This window comes from Carassius carassius, chromosome 46 (genome assembly GCF_963082965.1).
Source record: "Carassius carassius chromosome 46, fCarCar2.1, whole genome shotgun sequence".
In the NCBI taxonomy this organism is placed as follows: domain Eukaryota; kingdom Metazoa; phylum Chordata; class Actinopteri; order Cypriniformes; family Cyprinidae; genus Carassius; species Carassius carassius.
In genome coordinates, this window is record NC_081800.1 from 5,048,395 (window position 1) to 5,072,029 (window position 23,635).

General features: G+C 38.9%; 1 protein-coding gene across 2 annotated transcripts in view; it reads left to right on the top strand.

The window, feature by feature from the left end:
• The window catches only part of LOC132129136 (microphthalmia-associated transcription factor-like), a 57,161-nt gene extending 33,782 nt beyond the window's left edge, over positions 1 to 23,379 (top strand). For both annotated transcript variants that reach the window (XM_059540602.1, XM_059540603.1), the window contains exons 3-10: positions 16,763 to 16,993; positions 18,650 to 18,748; positions 19,696 to 19,813; positions 19,970 to 20,062; positions 21,180 to 21,236; positions 21,327 to 21,402; positions 21,534 to 21,681; positions 22,738 to 23,379. In XM_059540602.1, coding sequence (XP_059396585.1) covers positions 16,763 to 16,993; positions 18,650 to 18,748; positions 19,696 to 19,813; positions 19,970 to 20,062; positions 21,180 to 21,236; positions 21,327 to 21,402; positions 21,534 to 21,681; positions 22,738 to 23,133 — 1,218 coding nt within the window. In that variant the 3' untranslated portion in view covers positions 23,134 to 23,379. The remainder of the gene's footprint in view (positions 1 to 16,762; positions 16,994 to 18,649; positions 18,749 to 19,695; positions 19,814 to 19,969; positions 20,063 to 21,179; positions 21,237 to 21,326; positions 21,403 to 21,533; positions 21,682 to 22,737) is intronic.
• The last annotated feature ends 256 nt before the right edge of the window (positions 23,380 to 23,635 follow it).

The window sequence follows — 23,635 nt, forward strand, 5'->3', positions numbered from 1 at the left end:
ACTAATATTATCAGTTTAATTATTATATATTTTTCCACTTCAGTGTTGTTGGTTTCTTTTACATGCTGAGATGAAAAATCAGACATTTTCTTGAAGAGAAAAATGATTCTGTACTCAGTTTTTTTGCAATGTTTCTATTTTGTTCATATAGTGTTGAAACACCTTAGAGATATTTATGAAGCAATTAATGTTCCCATGTTTTGATTCTCACGCAAGGCGTGTGAAATGTACTATATTTATGCGTGACGCTCCCTTGTCAACAGAAGCTGATAACACAAATCTAGACCACCCAGCATGCTTCTGTACAACCAGTCTGATCCAAATACTATATCGTGAATGAAAATGAAGGAAATGTGCACTGTACTTTAAAAACACTAATTTCTAAATTTCAGTGTACATTAACTGAACAATATGGCGGAATAGGAATGTTTAATAAAAGGATATATATTTAAATATATGGCATACAGACAGTTGAAACACTGAAACCTTGTGAAATCCCCTTAGTCATGTTTAAAAACAATTAAAGTTTAGCATCTGATTTTGAGTGGCTCATATCAAAGGATAAAAGGGCATGTCATGTACTCCATAACCTTAATGTAGTATTTATGTTCATTCAGTCATTACTTATGCTAAGCTGATGATGTGCTGGTCATTCAAACCATCGAACGGCTGTCAACTATTATAAGACACTGAATTCAATCCAAAAACATGCTCAGATTTCATCTTACCACAAACAAACACAACGTTTTGGTTTTAGCAACATACAAAACATACTAGAAAGAAATCGGGTTAAATGTGTATTTAAGTATAACTGTACTTATAAAAGTATGTGAATGCATAATTCGTGGCCAAAAGTCTCTGAAAAATGGTTCCCTTTTGATTTCTGTTCATTCATAAATGAGTAGAGAAGACAGTTTAAGAGATTAAAGGGTCAAATTCCTTTGCTAGTTTAGTTTGTATTTTTGACCCTAATCATGAAAACTATAGTTTATATTTTATCCATATTACATTTTATTTGATTTCAACAACAGAAATATATATCAGTCAATTCATGGCAGGTTTAGGTCAAGTAAGAATGCTATGTCAAAAAATTTAAAAGATATTTAATAAAAGATGGACATCAAATACTCAAATACAGCAGATAAAAATAAAGGCTCAAATAATGAGAAAAGTGTAAGACAAAATGACAAGGAACTTAGAAATATAGTAAAAGTATTAAGAAAAGTGTAAAAAAAATGAGTAGAAACGTAGAAGTATAACAACATATTTAGAAAAGTATAGAAACAATTAGTAGAAACATTGAAATATTCTAAAAAAAAATATTTAGAAGAGTGTAGAAAGACTAAGTAGAAACTTAGAAATATATAGTTCAGACATGAAACTCTAGATGGCGCAGGCTGACGTGTTGTTAACATAACTGATGATATTCAGAAAGTTAAACGAGAGTTACCTTGCATTTATATGAGATTGACTAGAGATTCCTGCAGCACTTTCAGTTTCTCTGAAACCCTCCACCTTCCCCAGCTCCACCTGTATAGATCTGCTACGGGGTTATTTTATATGCTATTTGTGCAGCAGCAGTATGTCTTAAATACTCATGGCACCGTATCGCCGTATGCATTGTCAGTAACAAGTTCCTGCACTTGCTTGCAGCAGCAGCAGCAACGATCTACAACTACAGCAATAACCAACAATAATTCAGCAGCAGCAGTGTAGCAGATCTATTCCACCAAGACCAAATACATTAACATTGTCATATCCATCAAAAACTATCATATGAAAAAGTAATATCCAAAAAAAATAAGTAGGAGCTTAGAAATATATAATAAAATAAGTGTAGAAAGAGTGAGTAGAAACTTAGTGGAAAATAGTAAAAATATTTAGAAATAAAGTATAAAGTATGAGAAAGTGCAGTTGATTGTGAATAAATGGTTGAAACCACTTTAAACTAAGAAAATACCTTTGCTCTGATTGATTCAATTGTTTCCCACTGAAAACTATAAATGACAGCTTTGAAGTTTTACAAGTTCCTGTTATACAAGAGGGCATGAAAGCTTTGCTTCTCTTTTTTATGAGAATAGAACTGAGCAAGCGATCAAAAGAAAGCAGAAAAAGAAAGCTTTGAGACTATCTGTCTCTGGCTAGCTTAGTCGCCCCCTTCCCAAAGCGATGCAAAATTAGCTAAGGTGTACCAGGCAGAGCCGCTGGACTTGAAAATTGAAAACATTAAGCTCAGATGAGTTTGCCTAAAGACTGATTGGCCCCTAATTAGCCAAGTGACCTTTGATCTTTTCAGAAATAAGTAAAGGATCGGGTTTGGGAGTGAGACAAAGGCAAGAACAGTCTTAGCACACACCAAACGCTAATTCAGCAAAGAATGCCTGTAATTAGGACTGCTCGTTTCAATCCAGTGAATATTTAACGCTGGGAAGAGGGAAATAAGCTGGAAAAGTGGGATGTAGGATCATAGCTGAGGGATCAGTTTCACCATTCACTATTCACAATATTTTAAAGAAAAACTAAAACAAAACAATGAAAAATTTACTATTATATATATATATATATATATATTAGTCTTCACTCAAAACTTTAGTATGTTATTTAGAAAACTTCATTTTTGGATCCAAATAGCTTCATTCTCTATTCACTTGCAGTGTATGGATAAGATCAGCCTAGACATTCTGATAAATTTTTTCCTTTTTTTTAATGTTTAAAGAAGTAATATGGTTTTGGAATGACATGAGGGTGAGTAAACAATCACCCAAAAATGAAAAGTTTATGTTTATCTGCTTACCTCCAGGGCATCCAAGATGTAGGTAACTTTTTTTAGTAGAATACAAACAAAGATTTTTAGCACAAAACCATTGCAGTCTGTTAGTCATATAATGGAAGTGAATGGGAATCACGGCTTTGAGAGTGAGAAAACATATACAAACAAAACCAAATTTAACCCTGTGGCTCGTGACGATACATTGATGTGTAAAGACTAGGGGTGTAACGGTACGTGTATTCGAACCGGACCGTTTCGGTACAGGGCTTTCGGTACGGTGCACGTGTGTACCGTATGACGGAATGCAATATTTTGTGCGCGGAACATTTACATTTTCGTGTTTCCAAACAAGCATATTAAGTGGCGGAAGTCTCCGCGTTCAGCGCAAATCCCACCCTGCAGCTGATTCTAAGGCTGGCGACACACTGGATGCGTGGCGTGTCCGTTTTTAATTTGGCTCCCATGTTAACAGGTTAGAGCTTGCAGACTGCCTGCGTGAGACGTGCAAAACGCATGCATGCTAGAAATAGAACCGACGCCTATTTTTCACGCGACACGCAAGCGTGTTGGAAGCATTTCCGGAAAAAATAGAATAGGAAAATATGTTTATATGTCATTTTGGACACAAATACATATTAATTCATGACACTTTGATGTTTGAAAGTCTATAGGTTGACATAAATTCAGATATAAATGTAATTTAAAAAATAAATTAATAATTAACGATTTTCAAATATTGCACCTGTCAAACATAGTCTATTTTGCCGTCAATACTGTTGACGGTGTCCTTTATCAGTAGGCTTTATATTTATGCTCAACATGAAGTATAGATATTGTTGTCATGAAGACAAGAGCCTGGTCTGTCAGCGGTCTCCCTCTATGTCACCTAGAGTAGCAGCATGCTGGGATTGGTAATGCTGCACTGTAATCATAGTTATTTATTTATATCTTTCATTATATTTTATTATATGATATTGGTTTGAGACTGAGAGTATTTTATTTAGTGGAGAACTTTGCAGCAGTATTTTATTTCTTATTCTATTTTTATTTTATAAATATTTTATTAAAAAGTATTTTAAAAAAAAGTGTATAGTAATAAACAACCTGCAGTTTAATGTTTGCATTTCTTTCCCTTACTGTACCGAAAATGAACCGAACCGTGACTTTAAAACCGAGGTACGTACCGAACCGTGATTTTTGCGTACCGTTACACCCCTAGTAAAGACACAAAAATATCAGTCTGTGCAAGAAACTGAACAGTATTTATATACAAACCTGATTCGAAAAAAGTTGGGACACAGTACAAATTGGGGGTAAAAAAAAGGAATGGAAGAATTTACAAATCTCATAAACTTATATTTTATTCACAATAGAATATAAATAATATAATATATAAAATCTTGAAAGTGAGACATTTTGAAATTTCATGCCAAATATTGGCTCATTTTGGATTTCATGAGAGCTACACATTCCAAAAAAGTTGGGACAGGTAGCAATAGCAGGCTGGAAAAGTTAAATGTACGTAGTTAGTTAAATTTATATAAGGAACAGCTGGAGGACCAATTTGCAATTTATAAGGGTCAATTGGCAACATGATTGGGTATAAAAAAGAGCCTCTCAGGGTGGCAGTGTTTCTCAGAAGTCAAGATGGGCAGAGGATCACCAATTCCGCCAATGCTGCGGCGATAAATAGTGGAGCAATATCAGAAAGGAGTTTACAGTGCATATTATCATACAAAGATTCAGAGAATCTGGAAAAATCTCTGTGCATAAGGGTCAAGGCCGGAAAACCATACTGGATGCCTGTGATCTTCGGGTCCTTAGACGGCACTGCATCACATACAGGAATGCTACTGTAATGAAAATCACAACATGGGCTCAGGAATATTTCCAGAAAACATTGTCGGTGAACACAATCCACCGTGCCATTCGCCGTTGCCGGCTAAAACTCTATAGGTCAAACAAGAAGCCATATCTGAACATGATCCAGAAGCGCAAGCGTTTTCTCTTGGCCAAGGCTCATTTAAAATGGACTGTGGCAAAGTGGAAAACTGTTCTGTGGTCAGACGAATCAAAATTTGAAGTTCTTTTTGGAAAACTGGGACGCCATGTCATCCGGACTAAAGAGGACAAGGACAACCCAAGTTGTTATCAGCGCTCAGTTCAGAAGGTATGGGTATTCAGGTATTCAGATCTCTGATGGTATGGTGTTGCATGAGTGCTTGTGGCATGGGCAGCTTACACATCTGGAAAGGTGCCATCAATGCTGAAAGGTATATCCAAGTTCTTGAACAACATATGCTCCCATCCAGACGTCGTCTCTTTCAGGGAAGACCTTGCATTTTCCTACATGACAATGCCAGACCACATACTGCATCATTTACAACATCATGGCTGCTTAGAAGAGGTCCAGGTACTGAAATGGCCAGCCTGCAGTCCAGATCTTTCACCCATAGAAAACATTTGGCGCATCATAAAGAGGAAGATGCGACAAAGAAGACCTAAGACAATTGAGCAACTAGAAGCCTGTATTAGACAAGAATGGGACAACATTCCTATTCCTAAACTTGAGCAACTTGTCTCCTCAGTCCCCAGACGTTTACAGACTGTTATAAAGAGAAGAGGGGATGCCACACAGTGGTAAACATGGCCTTGTCCCAACTTTTTTGAGATGTGTTGATGCCATGAAATTTAAAATCAACTTATTTTTCACCCAAATTGAATTTGTCTTTTAATTAATGAAATTTAAACATTGTATTTTTTGGGTAAAAAAAGGGGATTTGCCATTAAAATTAAAACATGGAAGACATTTTGTGTGATTTTATTTCTTAAAAAAATGATGTTTTATTATTATTATTTTTCAACAGAAGTAGCAGGATCACATTCTACTAAATAATAGTAATATTTCTAGCACAATGCCTTTATATAAAATACCTTTAAACTGACACTGGTTTTACTCAAATGAAACGGTAAAATGCTTGTGAAGTGACTCAGAACAGTTCTGGTGATGTTGCCATTGCATGCCATTCATTCATTCACACAGAGACATGCAGGATTCATTTTTTAACCAACTTTTGTGGCTTAACATTTACAGATACTGGTCCATATGGAGATTTGATTTGATTAATTTATGCTAACTTTGACAATTTCCGTGACAGTCCATATTAAAATGTAATTTTGTAAATCATGACTGGATTTTGAGATTCTGTCCGCGTTTTCTGCTTTGCGGAAATTATAGCGCTGTATGCGTCAAGAACCAGGTTGACTCAGTACCATCGGTAATTAAAGAAACCTGGTACTGTGACATTTTCATTTTTTTAGTACCGACTTGGTCCCAAAGTATCGGGTCTTTTGACAACACTATTCTAAATAAAATATTGAAATTTTAAACTTCCACATCATTGCATTCTGTTTTTATTCACAATTTGTACAGTGTCCCAACTGTTTTGTTTTTTTTACCTCTGATTCACACAATGTCCGAAATTTCAAAAATTACATTTTAAAGTTATATTCAAATAGAAAATAGTTTTATTGTTTGCATTAAAAAAAACTTCTTTCAAAAACAGTTAAAACAATCGTAATTATTCCAGTCTTTTGACTGCTAGTGTAAGTTGGTGTTTTATCAGATTTTGGCCACTTGGAAAACCCATATCCGTCGACCACTAGTATGAACCCCTAGAGCACACGAGCGAATCAACAAGAGTTTTGTCCATGTTAAGAAGAAACATTTTCATACGCATGCAGCTGTTTGATAGATCAGGACTGCACTGGTGCATCTTCTAAAGCCCAGACAATGTGTCTCATTCTTGCTGCCTCAGCATTGAGAAGGATGTTCTTGTGACAGTATCTAGCCGGAGGCAAAGACTAGGCACACAAGTCGAGCAAAGATGAGACGAAGAAGGCCAATCTTTGTTAGTTGCCTTTTGCCCTCTGAATTGCTTGAGCGTGTGCTTTACAAAATGTTTAAGAAACTTTCAACAGCATGCAGGAAAGTTTGTTATTCAACTTTAGATTTGGGACTTTAGTGGGCACATAATCCATTGTTGAATTTTATGCGATTGACTTGAATATATTTTGCACAAAGAGAAGATACATCCCTTACTGACCTGATGTCATACCTTATTTAACCTCACATTAGTTTAGCAGAGGTTTTAGCAGAATATCTGAGCTGCTTTTTACTGTACATTAAAAGTAAATGGGGCTGTTGCTAAGACGATAAAGCACCAAGAATAACTGAAAAAAATCATTTGTGAGCAATAAAATATGGCATATCAAGATTTGCCAGTTGACATCAACCATAAGACACCAATATCAGCTACCTTTGTAGTAAGTAAATGACAACATAATTTTTCTTTGTTAAAGGACTGATTTACATTCAGCAGGGGCGGACTGGGACCAAAAAGTGGCCCTGGACTTTCTGGCCCACAGCAGCCCACCACATCAAAACTCAAACGCCCCTGTTTTGATGTAATTTATTTATTTGATATTTAAGTATACTGTTTGGGGATTTTAACCAATAGGGCAACTGATCCTCCATTGAAAAAAAAAAAAAAAAAAGATAACCTGCGTGCTGCAGCTGTTCATTTAGCGACTCCCAGTGAGCGATACATGTTCATCACGAGACAAACATTCTCCTAGAACTCACACTTTGCATTCAATTAACCAGTGTTGGGGAGTAACTAGTTACATGTAACTTAATTACGTAATTTAATTACAAAATAAATGTAACTGTAATCAGTTACAGTTACTAAGAAAAAATGAGTAATTAAATTACAGTTACTTCTGAAAATTTTAAAGATTACAGTGGGGATTACATTTGAATATTTACACACATCCACATACAGATGTAATTGATTTCTTTCCCAAATTGAACTGACTATTCTGAGACGTACGGCCCTATAATTTCCGCGATGCAGAAACATAGTCTGGTTAGTAGAATCCAGTCATAAAAACGGGATTGCTATTGCCTAACACGGACGGAATATGCCACATTTTGGACAAATATATCAAAAGTACACTTGAATCAAAGCATATGCAAAGTTTTAATATTTGCTATAAATTCAGAGACAAAGGTTACTGTTGTTAAACCATGCCACAAATTTACATATTTATTTATTTAAAAATAAATACAAATGGTAATCCATTTGCAATAATAATAATTAAAAAAAACATGGTTACTGTACTTTTACGTAATAAAAGCAGTTAATATTTGTGAGGGAAAAACATGACTCATGTTCAGTATTAGGATTTTATATTGTAGTGATGCACTCAATTTGACATCTAGGCAATTAAGAAAGTATAGTTTTGTTAAATCTTGAGTGTTAAAGTCATGAGGTAGATGGATAACAGGGCAAAATAAAGAGACTGAAAAGAAAAAAGAAATGAAGTGAAGGTGAAGTTCAGGAGAGAACTTTTAATTATTTTGCATGTCCCCAAACTAAAGATTTAAATCTTTTTTTATATCAGGTCCATACAAAAAATAGTGTTGTCCATGAATTTGTTTGTATGAGTTTGAGATTTCCCGGTCTGAAATTTTATCCCAGTCCGCCCCATGTGGAAATTAATGAAGCAGACATGCAGACATGTGTTCAAATTTGATCATCTTAATTCAAGTGATGAAGGATGGTGAAAGTCTGACAGTATTGAGCACTGCTGTAAGGTTAAACCTGAATGGTGTAAATGTTTGAAGATGATTAACAGTTGCAAATAAACATTTATTGGAGATTTTGAAAAGTAATCAAAAAGTAATCAAAAGTAATTAGTTACATAACATTAATAAAGTAATTGAAAAAGTAACACTACTATTACATTTTAAATAGGGTAACTTGTAATCTGTAACCTATTACATTTCCAAAGTAACCTTCCCAACACTGCAATTAACAGATGCATGAATATGCGGTAATATAAGTTCATGATCCGATTCGTGAACAGATTATTCTCTTGAGTAAATCTTTTAAAATAATCATTTATTTTGTTTAACGAAAACATTGTGGAAACCAGTGGTTCACAAACTGGATAGATCTGAGGTGCAGGGCTCGCAAAATCGCTAGCCCGACGTCCAGGGGCTATTGTGTTTTGCAGTCGGGCTCCAAAATGTATCACTGCTCTTCCCGATGGGCTTTTAAGTGAACGTATACAGTGGCCTGCTGCTCAGAGAAATTCGCTGTACCAGATGAATCTGTCTCTCTCTAAATTAGACGAAAACGCGCTTGTTGGTTGCGCGATCGACTCACTCATCCATTTGCGTAGAAAAGAGATGTAATATTATGATTTCCGTCAATTAAAAAAAAAAAAAAAAAAATATATATATATATATATATATATATATATATATTTGTGTACCGGGTGGGCCGGCCCACATTGGCTAGCGGCCCACCGGGAAAAGTCCCGGTGCTCCAGATGGCCAGTCCGCCCCTGACATTCAGTGTCCTTAAAATCTTAAAACGCTTTCTTTGTATATACTATGTAAATGAGCTTTATTAGCACTAATGTGGTTAATGGAAAGGATGTGTTGAGTTGCATTGGCTCAGCCATTTAAACGAGTTATTTATAAAGTCTCATGATTTTTTATGGATGCCATTCAGATGTATGCATATATAGCACAGTGCATAGATCTAAGAGTGCTTTGAATTTGCTCTGCTTATTTCTTGCCTTAGGATACAATTTTTAATAGCTTTCTGGTTGATCCATGACTTCAGTCTATCCTTTCAGACAACAGCACCGCCAGCAGCGCCTCAGGCGAACGATCATACAGCTAACACAGCACCACCAGCAGCGCCTCAGGTGAAACGATCATTCAGCTACAACAGCACCACCAGCAGCACCTCAGGTGAAACGATCATTCAGCTACAACAGCACCACGAGCAGCACCTCAGGTGAAACGATCATTCAGCTACAACAGCACCACCAGCAGCGCCTCAGGTGAAACGATCATTCAGCTACAACAGCACCACCAGCAGCACCTCAGGTGAAACGATCATTCAGCTACAACAGCACCACCAGCAGCGCCTCAGGTGAAACGATCATTCAGCTACAACAGCACCACCAGCAGCGCCTCAGGTGAAACGATCATTCAGCTACAACAGCACCGCCAGCAGCGCCTCAGGTGAAACGATCATTCAGCTACAACAGCACCGCCAGCAGCGCCTCAGGTGAAACGATCATTCAGCTACAACAGCACCGCCAGCAGCGCCTCAGGTGAAACGATCATTCAGCTACAACAGCACCACCAGCAGCACCTCAGGTGAAACGATCATTCAGCTACAACAGCACCACCAGCAGCGCCTCAGGTGAAACGATCATTCAGCTACAACAGCACCACCAGCAGTGCCTCAGGTGAAACGATCATTCAGCTACAACAGCACCGCCAGTAGCGCCTCAGGTGAAACGATCATTCAGCTACAACAGCACCGCCAGCAGCGCCTCAGGTGAAACGATCATTCAGCTACAACAGCACTACCAGCAGCGCCTCAGGTGAAACGATCATTCAGCTACAACAGCACCGCCAGCAGCGCCTCAGGTGAAACGATCATTCAGCTACAACAGCACCACCAGCAGCGCCTCAGGTGAAACGATCATTCAGCTACAACAGCACCACCAGCAGCGCCTCAGGTGAAACGATCATTCAGCTACAACAGCACCACCAGCAGCGCCTCAGGTGAAACGATCATTCAGCTACAACAGCACCACCAGCAGCGCCTCAGGTGAAACGATCATTCAGCTACAACAGCACCGCCAGCAGCACCTCAGGCGAGACGATCATTCAGCTACAACAGCACCGCCAGCAGCGCCTCAGGTGAAACGATCATTCAGCTACAACAGCACCGCCAGCAGCGCCTCAGGTGAAACGATCATTCAGCTACAACAGCACCACCAGCAGCACCTCAGTTGAAACGATCATTCAGCTACAACAGCACCACCAGCAGCGCCTCAGGTGAAACGATCATTCAGCTACAACAGCACCGCCAGCAGCGCCTCAGGTGAAACGATCATTCAGCTACAACAGCACCGCCAGCAGCACCTCAGGTGAAACGATCATTCAGCTACAAACATTACCACCAGCAGCACCTCAGGCGAATGATCATACAGCTACAACAGCACCACCACAGCAGCACCTCAGGCGAGACGATCATTCAGCTACAACAGCACCACCACAGCAGCACCTCAGGTGAAACGATCATTCAGCTACAACAGCACCACCAGCAGCACCTCAGGCGAACGATCATACAGCTACAACAGCACCGCCAGCAGCGCCTCAGTCGAGACGATCATTCAGCTACAACAGCACCACCAGCAGCGCCTCAGGTGAAATGATCATTCAGCTACAACAGCACCACCACAGCAGCACCTCAGGTGAAATGATCATTCAGCTACAACAGCACCACCAGCAGCGCCTCAGGTGAAACGATCATACAGCTACAACAGCACCGCCATCAGCGCCTCAGGTGAAACGATCATTCAGCTACAACAGCACCACCACAGCAGCACCTCAGGTGAAACGATCATTCAGCTACAACAGCACCGCCAGCAGCGCCTCAGGTGAAACGATCATTCAGCTACAACAGCACCGCCAGCAGCGCCTCAGGTGAAACGATCATTCAGCTACAACAGCACCGCCAGCAGTGCCTCAGGTGAAATGATCATTCAGCTACAACAGCACCACCAGCAGCACCTCAGGTGAAACGATCATTCAGCTACAACAGCACCGCCAGCAGCGCCTCAGGTGAAACGATCATTCAGCTACAACAGCACCGCCAGCAGCGCCTCAGGTGAAACGATCATTCAGCTACAACAGCACCGCCAGCAGCGCCTCAGGTGAAACGATCATTCAGCTACAATAGCACCACCAGCAGCACCTCAGTTGAAACGATCATTCAGCTACAACAGCACCGCCAGCAGCGCCTCAGGCGAGACGATCATTCAGCTACAACAGCCCCACCAGCAGCACCTCAGGCGAACGATCATTCAGCTACAACAGCACCACCAGCAGCGCCTCAGGTGAAACGATCATTCAGCTACAACAGCCCCACCAGCAGCACCTCAGGCGAGACGATCATTCAGCTACAACAGCACCACCAGCAGCGCCTCAGGTGAAACGATCATTCAGCTACAACAGCACCACCAGCAGCACCTCAGGTGAAACGATCATTCAGCTACAACAGCCCCACCAGCAGCACCTCAGGTGAAACGATCATTCAGCTACAGCAGCACCACCACAGCAGAGCCTCAGGCGAACGATCACACAGTTTACAACCGCACCACCAAGACCTCAGTGGACAAGCCTGCAGCTAACAACAGCACTGTTATCTTATTCAGGCTAAATCAGTCAGTGTGAGCGTGCAGTCCTAAGTGCATGTCTAAGACTGCTGACTGTTTCTATAGCAACCGGGAAGCTTCTAATGGCAGCTACAGCTGACTTACTGTTCGGCTCTTTCATTCAGAAGGTGGGGCTTCCTGCGATTAAGCATCCTATTGAGCATTGCATGTTCTATAGTGTTTGCTCACACAAACCAGCCGGTCTCCTCCAACCTCCAATTCAATTTCCAAACCTCTTTCCGTTTTCCCCCTACCTCCATGCAACACACCCCACTCACAAACATCCTTTCATCCCAACATCCCCTTCTTCCGTCCGTCCTTCAGCCAATTCTACCCTCTCTTTACCTCTCAATCGCACTCTCTCCCTATCTCCTCCCCCTCCTATATTCTCTCATCCTCAAACACCCCCCCCTCAAAGACATCCTTTCATCCCAACATCCCTTCTTCCACCCTTCCTCTCTCCTTACCTTCCCTACCTCCTCTCCCCTCCTATAACCTCTCCTCCCAACATCCCTTCTTCCACCCTTCCTCTCTCCCTACCTTCCCCTTCCTCCTCCCCCCTCCTATATCCTCTCATCCTCACCCCCTCCCCCACTCAAAGACATCCTTTCATCCCATCATTCTTTCTTCCACCCTTCCTTCGCCACTGTCAGGGCCACCTCTCGTTTACAGGCACCTTCACATCTGCGCATTCTGTGACAGATACCACTAAATGCCAAGTCTTGCCTATCCATCATGAATCTGGGATGGTGCCGTTAATTCATCGTGAGCCTCATTAATTTGCAGAAGCAGCCCTAGGATGATGGCCTCTCTCCCGAAGCTACAAAGGATTCTTACTAACAACCACAGTCTCCTTACGTTCTTCACCTCCTCAAAGACTTCTGATAGTCGCACCTTCATCTGCACTTCCATAATGAGGATATCCAAACTAATCTACATCTCTCATCTGGCTACATCCAACTGTATACAGATGCAACACCCTAAATAGACTTCAGCAGTTAACATGGTGGCTGCCGGGTTGATTCTGAACAGCCTACGGGAATTCAGTTCCTACAATCCACAGTCAAGAGCAGTCTCCTCAGCATTATGAAACGTATCCCATAGTCATAACATAGCATCCTTGGGGGTTTGAATAGTCCGAATCTACTCATTCGCTCAGACAATGCAGTAGAATTGAAACCATAAACAAGGGATGATTATGTTTGGCAGTCATGCATTCATGCATAAGCCCTCTTAATCTACTCAATAACAACTCCTCCTCCGAGCAACTCCATACCATGACTCCTTAATCTCGTAAACTGACTCTCGTCTCGTTTCCCATTTCAGAAGTTAGACTTGGCTCCGGAATAAACATGCATCTCTCGCCGGTCATACCACTGACCAAACACCAAATAGGCTTCACAAGAAGCCACTCTTAATTGCCATGCTCCAAGCATGATCTTCAAGAAACCTCTCCGCCTGGAACTGTCTCAAAGCTTCCTTCCCATCAACCGACCCACCGTATATCTACAACTTAACATCTTGCGCTCATTCCTTCCTCAGAACCCCACGTACATTTAAACCTACTTGAGGGATTAACTATTGCTACGAATAACCACTGGCTGCGATTGCCCAGCTTCTCTCATTCCAACACATTCGTACTTCTAAAGGCTTAAATATATGCTAGAGACGGTACCCCCACCCTAAATCTCCCTGAGCCATTAATTCAAGATGCCCTGATCAACCTGACTATCATCCCATTCCCTCGACCCCTTCATCCTCTTTCTACTCTTACCCAGTTTCATAGCTTGTTTGTGGCGTGGTCCTAGCTAGTGAATTCTATTTTAAAATCTAATTTATTCCTGTGATGCGCAGCTGTATTTTCAGCATCATTACTGAATTCTTCAGTGTCACATGGTCCTTCAGAAATCATTCTGATATACTGATTTGGAGTTTACTGAGGCAAAAATCATAGTTAACAGTTAATATTGGGAACTTGTCCTTAAAATAAAGAGTGATCAGAAATGTTTAGATTTTATTTAATTCATGTATTTATTAATTTTTATTGCAAATTCTCTGTTTCTTAGAGATCATGCATTTTTTAATTTAAGCAGTTATTTAAACTACTAGATTTTTACCATGACAAACTCAGTGCCACAATGCTACATTGTTCTGAATGGTTTTCATTGGTTCTCAGAGTTGCTAGGTTGTTGCTAGTGTGTTTTTGCTGGTTGCTAGTTGGTTGCTTGCTGTCCCAAGTCTAAAAAGTCAATCTCTAAATCTATAAGATGTTCTACTCCTTAGATACAGTTTTAGAAACATGGGGAAAATAAATGACATACTTAAAGGGATAGTTCACTCAAAAAATGCAAGCTCATCATTTATTCACCCTTATGTTGTTCCAAAACTGACTGACTTCCTTTCTGCTGAGGAACATTAAAAAACATATTTAGAAAAATCTCTTAAAATGTTGTTTTTTTTTTTTGGCAGAGTGATAGCCGGTGGCGTCCACACTATAAGAACAAAATCTGTAGAAAATTGAAAATCTGACATTTTCTGTTAAGTTTACAGACATTTCCTTTCACCCATAAACACAAAAAAATACAACACACAATTGAAAATATTCAAAATACAAGTAAAGCACCTGTGAAAAAATCAGAACATAAATTTGTATTAGCACAGTACACTGGAGGCTGTTTTCAGAGAGCAGTGTTATTCAATTGAGACATGCGTACTTTATCGTTCCTCAGAGAAGAGCGGGAAATATAAATGGCATTCGGCTGTCAAAGATCACGTGTGGGTTTCGTCAGGTTTCTCTGGTTTACAGCGCTGAGATCTGAATAACTGTGCGTTGGGCTGAATGGAGGTTAAGATGTTAGCTGCTTGAGTCACTCTGGAGCTGCAGAAAGACTCCACTGTTTCAACCTCACACTGACCTTAAAGTTTCTTCATAAACGCATAAAGGCATATTTATGCAAGGCAAAAGTTCAGTCGTGTTTGGTGTGTCTTGTGTTAATTATTCAACAGGCAAAACTAATCAGTTATTTACCCATTTTGGCATAACCATTTGAATTCTTTATTGGTCAGGTCAGTTTAATAGATTAGATTAGAAGTAGCTTCAGCTGATCAAATAGTGTTCACGGTTGAGGATTCATTCACAGCCGTTGAGTGCTCACACAGAATTATAAAAATCTATAATTGTATAATGCATATACTAAAACTACTGCTATAATCACTGCTACTACTAATAATTATGATTATAATAAATAAATACAATCTGTACTCTAGGCTTGTCATTTTTGTCCTGAAACTGTTGTTAAGTGTGTCACAAGTCGTGACCTGTGAGTGTAAAGGTCATTTTGTTCGCATGGCTCATGTGGAGGAGGAACTTAAGGACTTTTAAGAGATGAATAACTGAGCTATGAATAGAATGGGAGTCTGTTTTGGAAAATGATGGTAATTATTACTGATTTGATGAAGGAACAGTGATAGCAGATTGCTTATTATTTTCTTTTATTGAAAATAATTGTCTTTTTTATTGTGTTTAATCATGACTACTACTATTACTACTAATTATTATTATTATTGTCACGATCATTAGCTGGAGTGCCCATGAACTTCAGTAGAGGGCACTCCACTCAGGACCGTTCCACCCATCAACCACCAGATGTCACCATATCATCACTTGGACACTAGCACCTCTCATACTGTTGCACCACACCCAAACTACATCTCCCATGAGTCACTGCATCACTATCACCTTGCCACACCTGCACATCATTCATCAGCTAATCTCCTTGCCACACCTGTACCTCATTTACACACACATATAAGCAGCACTCACACACAGACACTTTGCGAAGTCTTGTTTAGCCCCGTCTTACATTTCCAAGCGTTTTCCCTGTGTTTGTGTTTCCGTGTCTGACCTTTTGGATTGTGTATTTCAACTCTGATTCTCTGCTGCCTGCCCTGATCTCTGCTCGTTACAGTTTTATGTTTCTTGATATCCCTGACACACCTGACATCATTCCTGATTTCTGCCTGTCTGACCATTCTGTTGTACAAATGCTGCAATTGGATCCGAACGCCTCTGACTCTCCTTCGTAACTATTATCGTTGTTGTTGTTAAGTAATATCATAAAATACATTCTTAAAAATATATATTGTATACACTTGAACATTTTTAGACATTTAACCTTGTTGCTGGTCGTTTTTATAATTTTTACACATACTAAATAAATGCATACACGCATACATACATTATACATTATCTGTGTGGTTCAGTGTTTATTTTATTTCTCAAGGGCAACGATTTACATTACAGCACCAATAGAGAAAAAAAATAAACAAAAGAGAAAGTAAACAAAATATATATCTCTCAAAATATTTTACCTAAACAAAATTTTTACAAATGTATTGAAATTTTAAGTGCAAAAAAATTACTGACATTAATAAATGGGTCTTAGATAATATATATAAATTGTGTGGTTCAGTGTGTCTACTTTATTTCACAAATATAATGTAATTAAGACAGGAAAAAAAACAGCAACAGTAGATTTGTAGTTTTAGAATAGTAAATTACAAATGAATTAAATAGTTCTTAAGCTCTTAAATGTGTTACATGGTACTTCCTCATCATGTGTGATTATTTCCTGTCTGTAATTCTGACTCTCTCTCTCTGTCTCTCTCTGTCTGAAGGTTCAAACGCATCTTGAAAACCCCACGAAGTATCACATCCAGCAGGCTCAGAGGCAGCAGGTGAAGGCGTATCTGTGCACCACGCTGGGAGGAAAGCTCGGCTCGCAGGCCGTGAGTTTGCCGTGTCCCAGCCAGGCCCCTGACCACGGGGGAATGCCTCCAGGGCCGGGCAACAGCGCCCCCAACAGTCCCATGGCCTTACTGACCCTCAACTCCACCTGTGAGAAAGAGGTGATGACACAAAATACTGTGATATTTCACTTCAGCACTTTCTAAAAATAATGGCTACATTAGTATAATTGCAGCAGGTTTTGTTCAATTTTTAAAAAGTAATTTGATATTTATATTTGATATTTATCAACCAAAAGTTAAACAGGTTAACCTCAGATTTAAAGATTTGAGTTGAAATCATACAAATATTGCATACCATTACATAGCTGATAGGCAATTAATAAACTCCTTGACAATAGGTCTTTGGAGATCAAATATAGAAAAAAATAACAGGAAATTTATCTAATTTATCCATTTATAATCAATCAGCTTTTCAAAGGTATTTAAATTGTAAAAAAATAAATAATAATAATTAAATATAGATAAATGACTTTAACATTTTCTATTCATTATCTTCAAGACTCATGAATTCAGAAACAGACAGAGTAAAAACTGTAAATTAAAGGCGACTACAAGCAAACTGAAAAACAGGTGCACAAAATATATGTGTGGTATTATAATATCTGTTGTTTTTTTTTGTGTTTTTTTTTATAAAAAATAAAATAAAATAAAAAACTGACATTTTTAAGTGGACCATGGATAAAAAGGTAATGAATCCTTGAATTGTCATGAAAATATTATACAAAATAATTTCTTCAAAAATGAATAAATAAAAGTGAAATATGACACACAGTTCTGTCAGGGTGAAAAAAAAGTTCTGAAAAAGCTGATTTATCCAATATTCCAGCGGTTTCAACTTAAAAACCCATATACAAAAAGTTCAGTTGCTGCCTTAAATTGAAGTATATTCAACTTTTTTGTCATTTCAACTTCACTTAAAAACTCAGCTAAAATTGCTCAACTTATTCTGATGAGTTAAAGTAATGTAAAAATATATGTTTCCATGACTTACTGATTATATCATTTTTTGCAATGTAAATAGACCACAAAACTGAACATATACATACAGGAGCCCAGGTCACAGTCAAAGCAAAAGGCCCTATGGCAGGGTTTAAACCCATTAATAAGATGGACTGACGGGACCAAGACAGGAGCGAGAAGACAAGCTATGACACACAACAAACCAGGACAGAAACACACAGGGAAAATAGAAACAGGAGGATATGAGGAAGACATAATACTGAGCACAAGGCAAATAAACAAAACAGAAAGCACGTGCTCAACACAAAGACATGAACAAAACATGGACACCATAAACAAGACGAGACAGAGGTGACAGGATCCTGACAGGTTCACCAAGAGCACACACATCCAGCAGCATCCGTAAACGATGTAGAGACATTATGAAGATGTCATTTTAGATCTCATTACCCGATGATTGATAAAACCACCTCCAGCCTGGAGGCTTGTGTCGCTGTGAATGTCTCGCTGAAGCAGCTGGCTGGATTGCGTCACTGTTCACGCTGTGATAGAGAGAGAGAGCTGTGCTTAAGTGTTAATAGATTAGACAGAGTCTGACATTGGCACTCTGAGAGGAAGTACACAGCTCTTTGGGATGTATGTCAGATTAACTAGTGATTTTCACAATGGGAAATGGATTGATTTAAACTCTTCCATTACTGCAGCACACGAGACACGTTAACTGACTTCATAGTGCGTCATACTGTAGCTGAGCGGTGACAGCTGATGAAATCTATTGCTCTTGATTTTACTCAGATGGATGATGTCATTGATGACATCATTGGTTTGGAATCCAGTTACAATGATGATGTCATTGGACTCTCGTTGGACCCCGGACTTCAGATGGCCAACACGGTAAATCCACTGTTATACTTTCATCAATTCTGTACTTAAATCCACTTGCAAAAAAACAAAAAAAAGTTCCTATAATTAATATTTATTTATATTTTTTAAATGTTAATATAATGAAATATTTAATTAAATTTATTTTTATTTTAGTATTTTCATTTTGCAAACCAAAACTATACAAAAAATGGTAGTAATATAATTAAATGTGTATTTTTTTCATTTTGTTTTAAAAAAAGAGTTAATATAATGAAATATTAATTATTTTATTTTATTTGCTAAAAACAAAAATGAGTACTAATATAATAAAATATGTATTTATTTAAATTTACTAGCAAAAAACAGTTAATATAATGATAGTTAGTTTTCATTTATTTTATTTAGTAAGTTCAGAGGCATTTCCTTCAGCTTGAGGCTTATTCATGTCACTTTAGGTGTGAAAGGGTCTTTACAGTTGCCAAAAATATAACTTTTGAGTGTTTGTTATTAAGAAACAAACAATTAAGCACAGCCCATGTGACAAAAAGTACCGCAAAAATAACAATGCATTACTTTATTTTTTATTTTTTATGGAATAACACAATATTGTAATGCATTACTTAAAAGTCACTTTCCTCAACACTGCCTGTAAGTTTCAAGAAATACAGTGACTCATGTGTATTTTCAATTAGCATTAAACTTGGTGAGACTTTGTCTCTTTCTGTCTTGTCACACAATCAGAGCTGTGGCTGGTGACAGTATTGCAGACAGCAGCGTGAAGCAGCTGTCAACACCTGATCTAATATCTGACTGCAGAGGAACAGTGAATAGTCTTCATTTACTCACTCTCATGTCGTAGGCAGGACGTGCAAGCTGCTCTTTTCCGCACAGTGACAGTGAATGGGAATCCCAGTGACTGTCTTCTGAAGCCATGATGCATTACAGAATATGTAATGTGTGTGTTCCTGTGTTTCTAGATCCCTGTGTCAGCGAACCTCTTGGACATGTATGGTAACCCGGGCATGCCGCCTCCAGGAATCTCTGTCAGTAACTCGTGCCCTGCTAACCTGCCCAACATTAAAAGGGAATTCTCTGGTAAGAGACATATGAATTAGTTAACATCGTTCTGTAGCGTCTAAGCCCCTCCAGGCATTCTGACGATGTATTTAATTGTGTTTCACCTTTTTAAAGTCTGTAGTAATGTCATGTGAATGATGATATGAGTGAAACATATGCTCGTATGCTACACAGTTGCTCCATCTCCAACCATGATGCACATGATGGACAAGCCCAGCTCCTGTAGCAACTTTGACAGCTATCAAAGGCCTGAAGGGTTTCCTGTGGGTACGTTTGAAGATTTTTCTTCCATGTCTGTTAACAAAACAGAAATATAATAATCATATTATGGATTAAAATTGTTTTATTAATTAGATTTACCCGTAAGCTCCGGTCTGTGATTGCGTTGCTGGTGCAGGGGTGAGGACTTGTTTGAGTCTTTGACTTAGCTCAACCAATAAAGCATTCATTCCTTCAGCATGGCGGCGTTGGTGTACCGTTCCACATACGCCCTCTAGGGGAGCGCGAGTTCCCATTCAAAGGGAACGTCTCAGGTTATGCATGTAACCATGGTTCCCTGAGAGGGGAATGAGACACTGCGTCCCTTTGCCATGCTTCAGGACTTCCTGCATGTATACTTCAAACAAGAAGTGCATGACGTATTTCACAGGTGCCCTTTTATACTCTCGGCCGCACCAGCTGTGACGTTATAGGCTGCCGCCTGCCAATATCAAGTTTATTGTTATGTTTAGACTCATGTGTCATGATTCCCCATAGGACCCTCAAGGGGACACAGCATCTTTAGGGGAACCATGGTTACATGTGTAACCTGAGACGTTCCCTTTCTAATGGGAATTTGCACTGTGTCCTCTAGAGGGCGTATGGGTTATAAAGTATGCGAGTTATGAAGTTGGTACGATGTGTATAAACTCTAATATTGTATGTAGAATTGTTAAGTTGTTATAAAATTGTTTTTAAGTTCAACCATGTTTTGAATTAAATACTAATTTACTGCTAAAAGTACTGTGTAGTAGTATGTATGACCATAGGTATTATTCCACGATAATTACGACATGTACAAATGATGACATTTTTTATTTTTACATTGTCATGTGACCATGTAAAGGTGTAAGTAAGTGTCAACCATCATAATACCATTATACCATTATTTTGAATTCTGAATTTGATTTTATGTAAAAATGGGCTAAAAGGGGCAAGTCTAGCACATTGAATTGTGGGATACAGAATTTATATGCAGTTTGCTGTACCGTTTGAGTATTTTATGCATACAGAAAATGTGCAGACTGTACAGTATGAGTACTTCATACCATAGTAAAGAGGCATTTTGTTGAGAGAAAGTATACTATAAATTCAGTTTCTCTTCTCACCCTGCTTTTTTTTTTAGAGGCAGAAGTTCGTGCTTTTGTAAAGGAAAGGCAAAAAAAGGACAACCATAATTTAAGTGAGTTTACTTGGGCAGCATGTAAATGTGATTTGGTTGAGTTTATAAATACGAGTGTGTAATGTAACATGCATTTCCCATCTGTTTCAGTTGAGAGGCGACGAAGATTCAACATTAACGATCGAATCAAAGAACTGGGGACTCTGATTCCTAAATCAAATGACCCGTAAGGACAACAGTGTTCAGTAGATACACGCTTACACATGAAGCAGATGCTGTTATTACAGCAGAGGCTAGTACTGTTGATAGAGGGTCTGTCAGATGTGCTGGTGTCAGCTGCTTGTGTGTGTTGCTCAGGGACATGCGCTGGAACAAGGGCACTATCCTGAAGGCCTCTGTGGATTACATCAGGAAACTTCAGAGAGAGCAGCAGCGTGCCAAAGAGCTGGAGAACCGTCAGAAGAAGCTGGAACATGCCAACTGCCACCTGATGCTCAGGATACAGGTCAGTTTAGACAGGGCCCAGATCCCTGGACAGCAGCACTGTCAATACATATAAAATACAGCTAGAACATATGGTGGAGTGGCATATAGAAACAGTACATTGACCAAAACTACCCTTGGTCAGGGAACTTTAGCACACATATAATGGAAAATAATACACTTTATCTCCCTGGGCCTCTTCATTTTTGGGTCACTGAAAAGTGACTGAAGCCTTGAAATTTAACTAAATGTAATGTAATAAATCCTTTTTTTCAAAAATATATATTTTTTATTATTATTTAGAATTTTAAGGGGATTTTATGATACTATGAAAGATTGATAACATTTATCAACTATTTTTTTTCCGCAGTCATTTTTGACCGTGAATGTACCAAGTAGGGGTTGAATGACTTCAGACTTTTGTTTTAAGTTGACATTTATGTAATTAATGAACAAACAAGCTGGGACTCAGACACTTTGTGCACAGCTATGGCATGTGATATATACCGCCCACATGTCTATTGCTCCTATAACGACTCATTTAGATATGATTTGTTTTTGTGTTGTTATGATTCTCACAGATTAATATATTAAAGAAATATATTAAGAAATACATGCTAGAACATTTCAGTTTCTAAGCGATTACATGGAGAAGTCACAGAACAGTGTTAGTGCATTTCCACGCTACTGAATGATTCAAGCGAAGTCAAGCTTAAAGCGTCGAGGCAGAGCATTAAATTTGACTATTCTCTGCGACCCCTAGTACCAGTGTGACTTTTTCATTTTTAGAACCTTTAATATATTCAAATCATGTCCTTTATGACTTTTTTTGTGTGTGTGTTCACATAGCTAAGGTGACAAGTAGTCATCTCATTCCAATGAGGCTACTATTTTTTAGATTTCAAAATGTACTTTTTTTGGTCAAAAGTGACAGAAGAGGCCCAGATTAAAATAATAAATGAAAAAATAAAATAAAATCAGTCATCATTTACTCACCCTCAAGTTATTCCAAACTTGTATGAGTTCCTTTAATCTGCTGAACTCAACAGATATTTGAATATTTTCAATGCTAATCCAGGAGCTGGAGATCCAGGCTCGTGCTCACGGACTGGCCGTCTCCTCGGCTACTCTCGGGTCATCAGAGCTGGCAGCCCGGCCCATCAAACATGAGGCGGTCCGGGGCGACTGCTCCCGGGATATGTACCCTCACATGCACCCGTCCTGCCCCGACATGGGCCGCTCCAGCACCCTAGACCTTAACGACGGCACAATCGCCTTTAACGACTCTAGCACTTCCAGTGATGCGGGGGCTTATGGTCTTGTCCCAAAGGCAGATGGAGACATCATGATGGACGACACATTGTCATCTGTAGCAACGAGCGACCCACTCCTCACCTCCGTCTCGTCTGGAGCCTCGAACGAAAGCAGCTGTAAGGACAGCGTGAACATGGAGGAGAACGAGCATGTTTGTTAGTGCAGCCAAACCGTCTTTTGGCTCTTTAGGGCGTTTTTCCGGTAACACAATTGACTTCGAAGGAGGAAGCGTGGCCTGTTTTGTCAAGTGCAAAATAATGCTTTTATGTTTACATTAAATTTATTTTATTGTATTTTTACCTTATTCCAAATTTCATTGTGTTATAATAATATCATGAATAATCAAGGTCAGTATCATAAAACGAGTGATTTGTGTAACTTCACATAGGTGTATTAGAATATAATCAACTTTAATGTGTAATCAATCAATTTAATGTGTAACTAGTAAGCGACTGACAGTTGATGTTTAAAGGGATAGTTCACCCAAAAATGAAAATCGAAGATGTAGGTGTTTTTTTTTCAGCAAAACAGTAAAGAAGTTTTTAGCTGAAACTGTGGTCCATAAAATGCAATTCAGCGGCTACCGTCACTTCAAGTTGAAAAAGCATATGCAGGCAACATGAAATGAATACCTGTTGCTCCCTATGATATATATTGAGGTC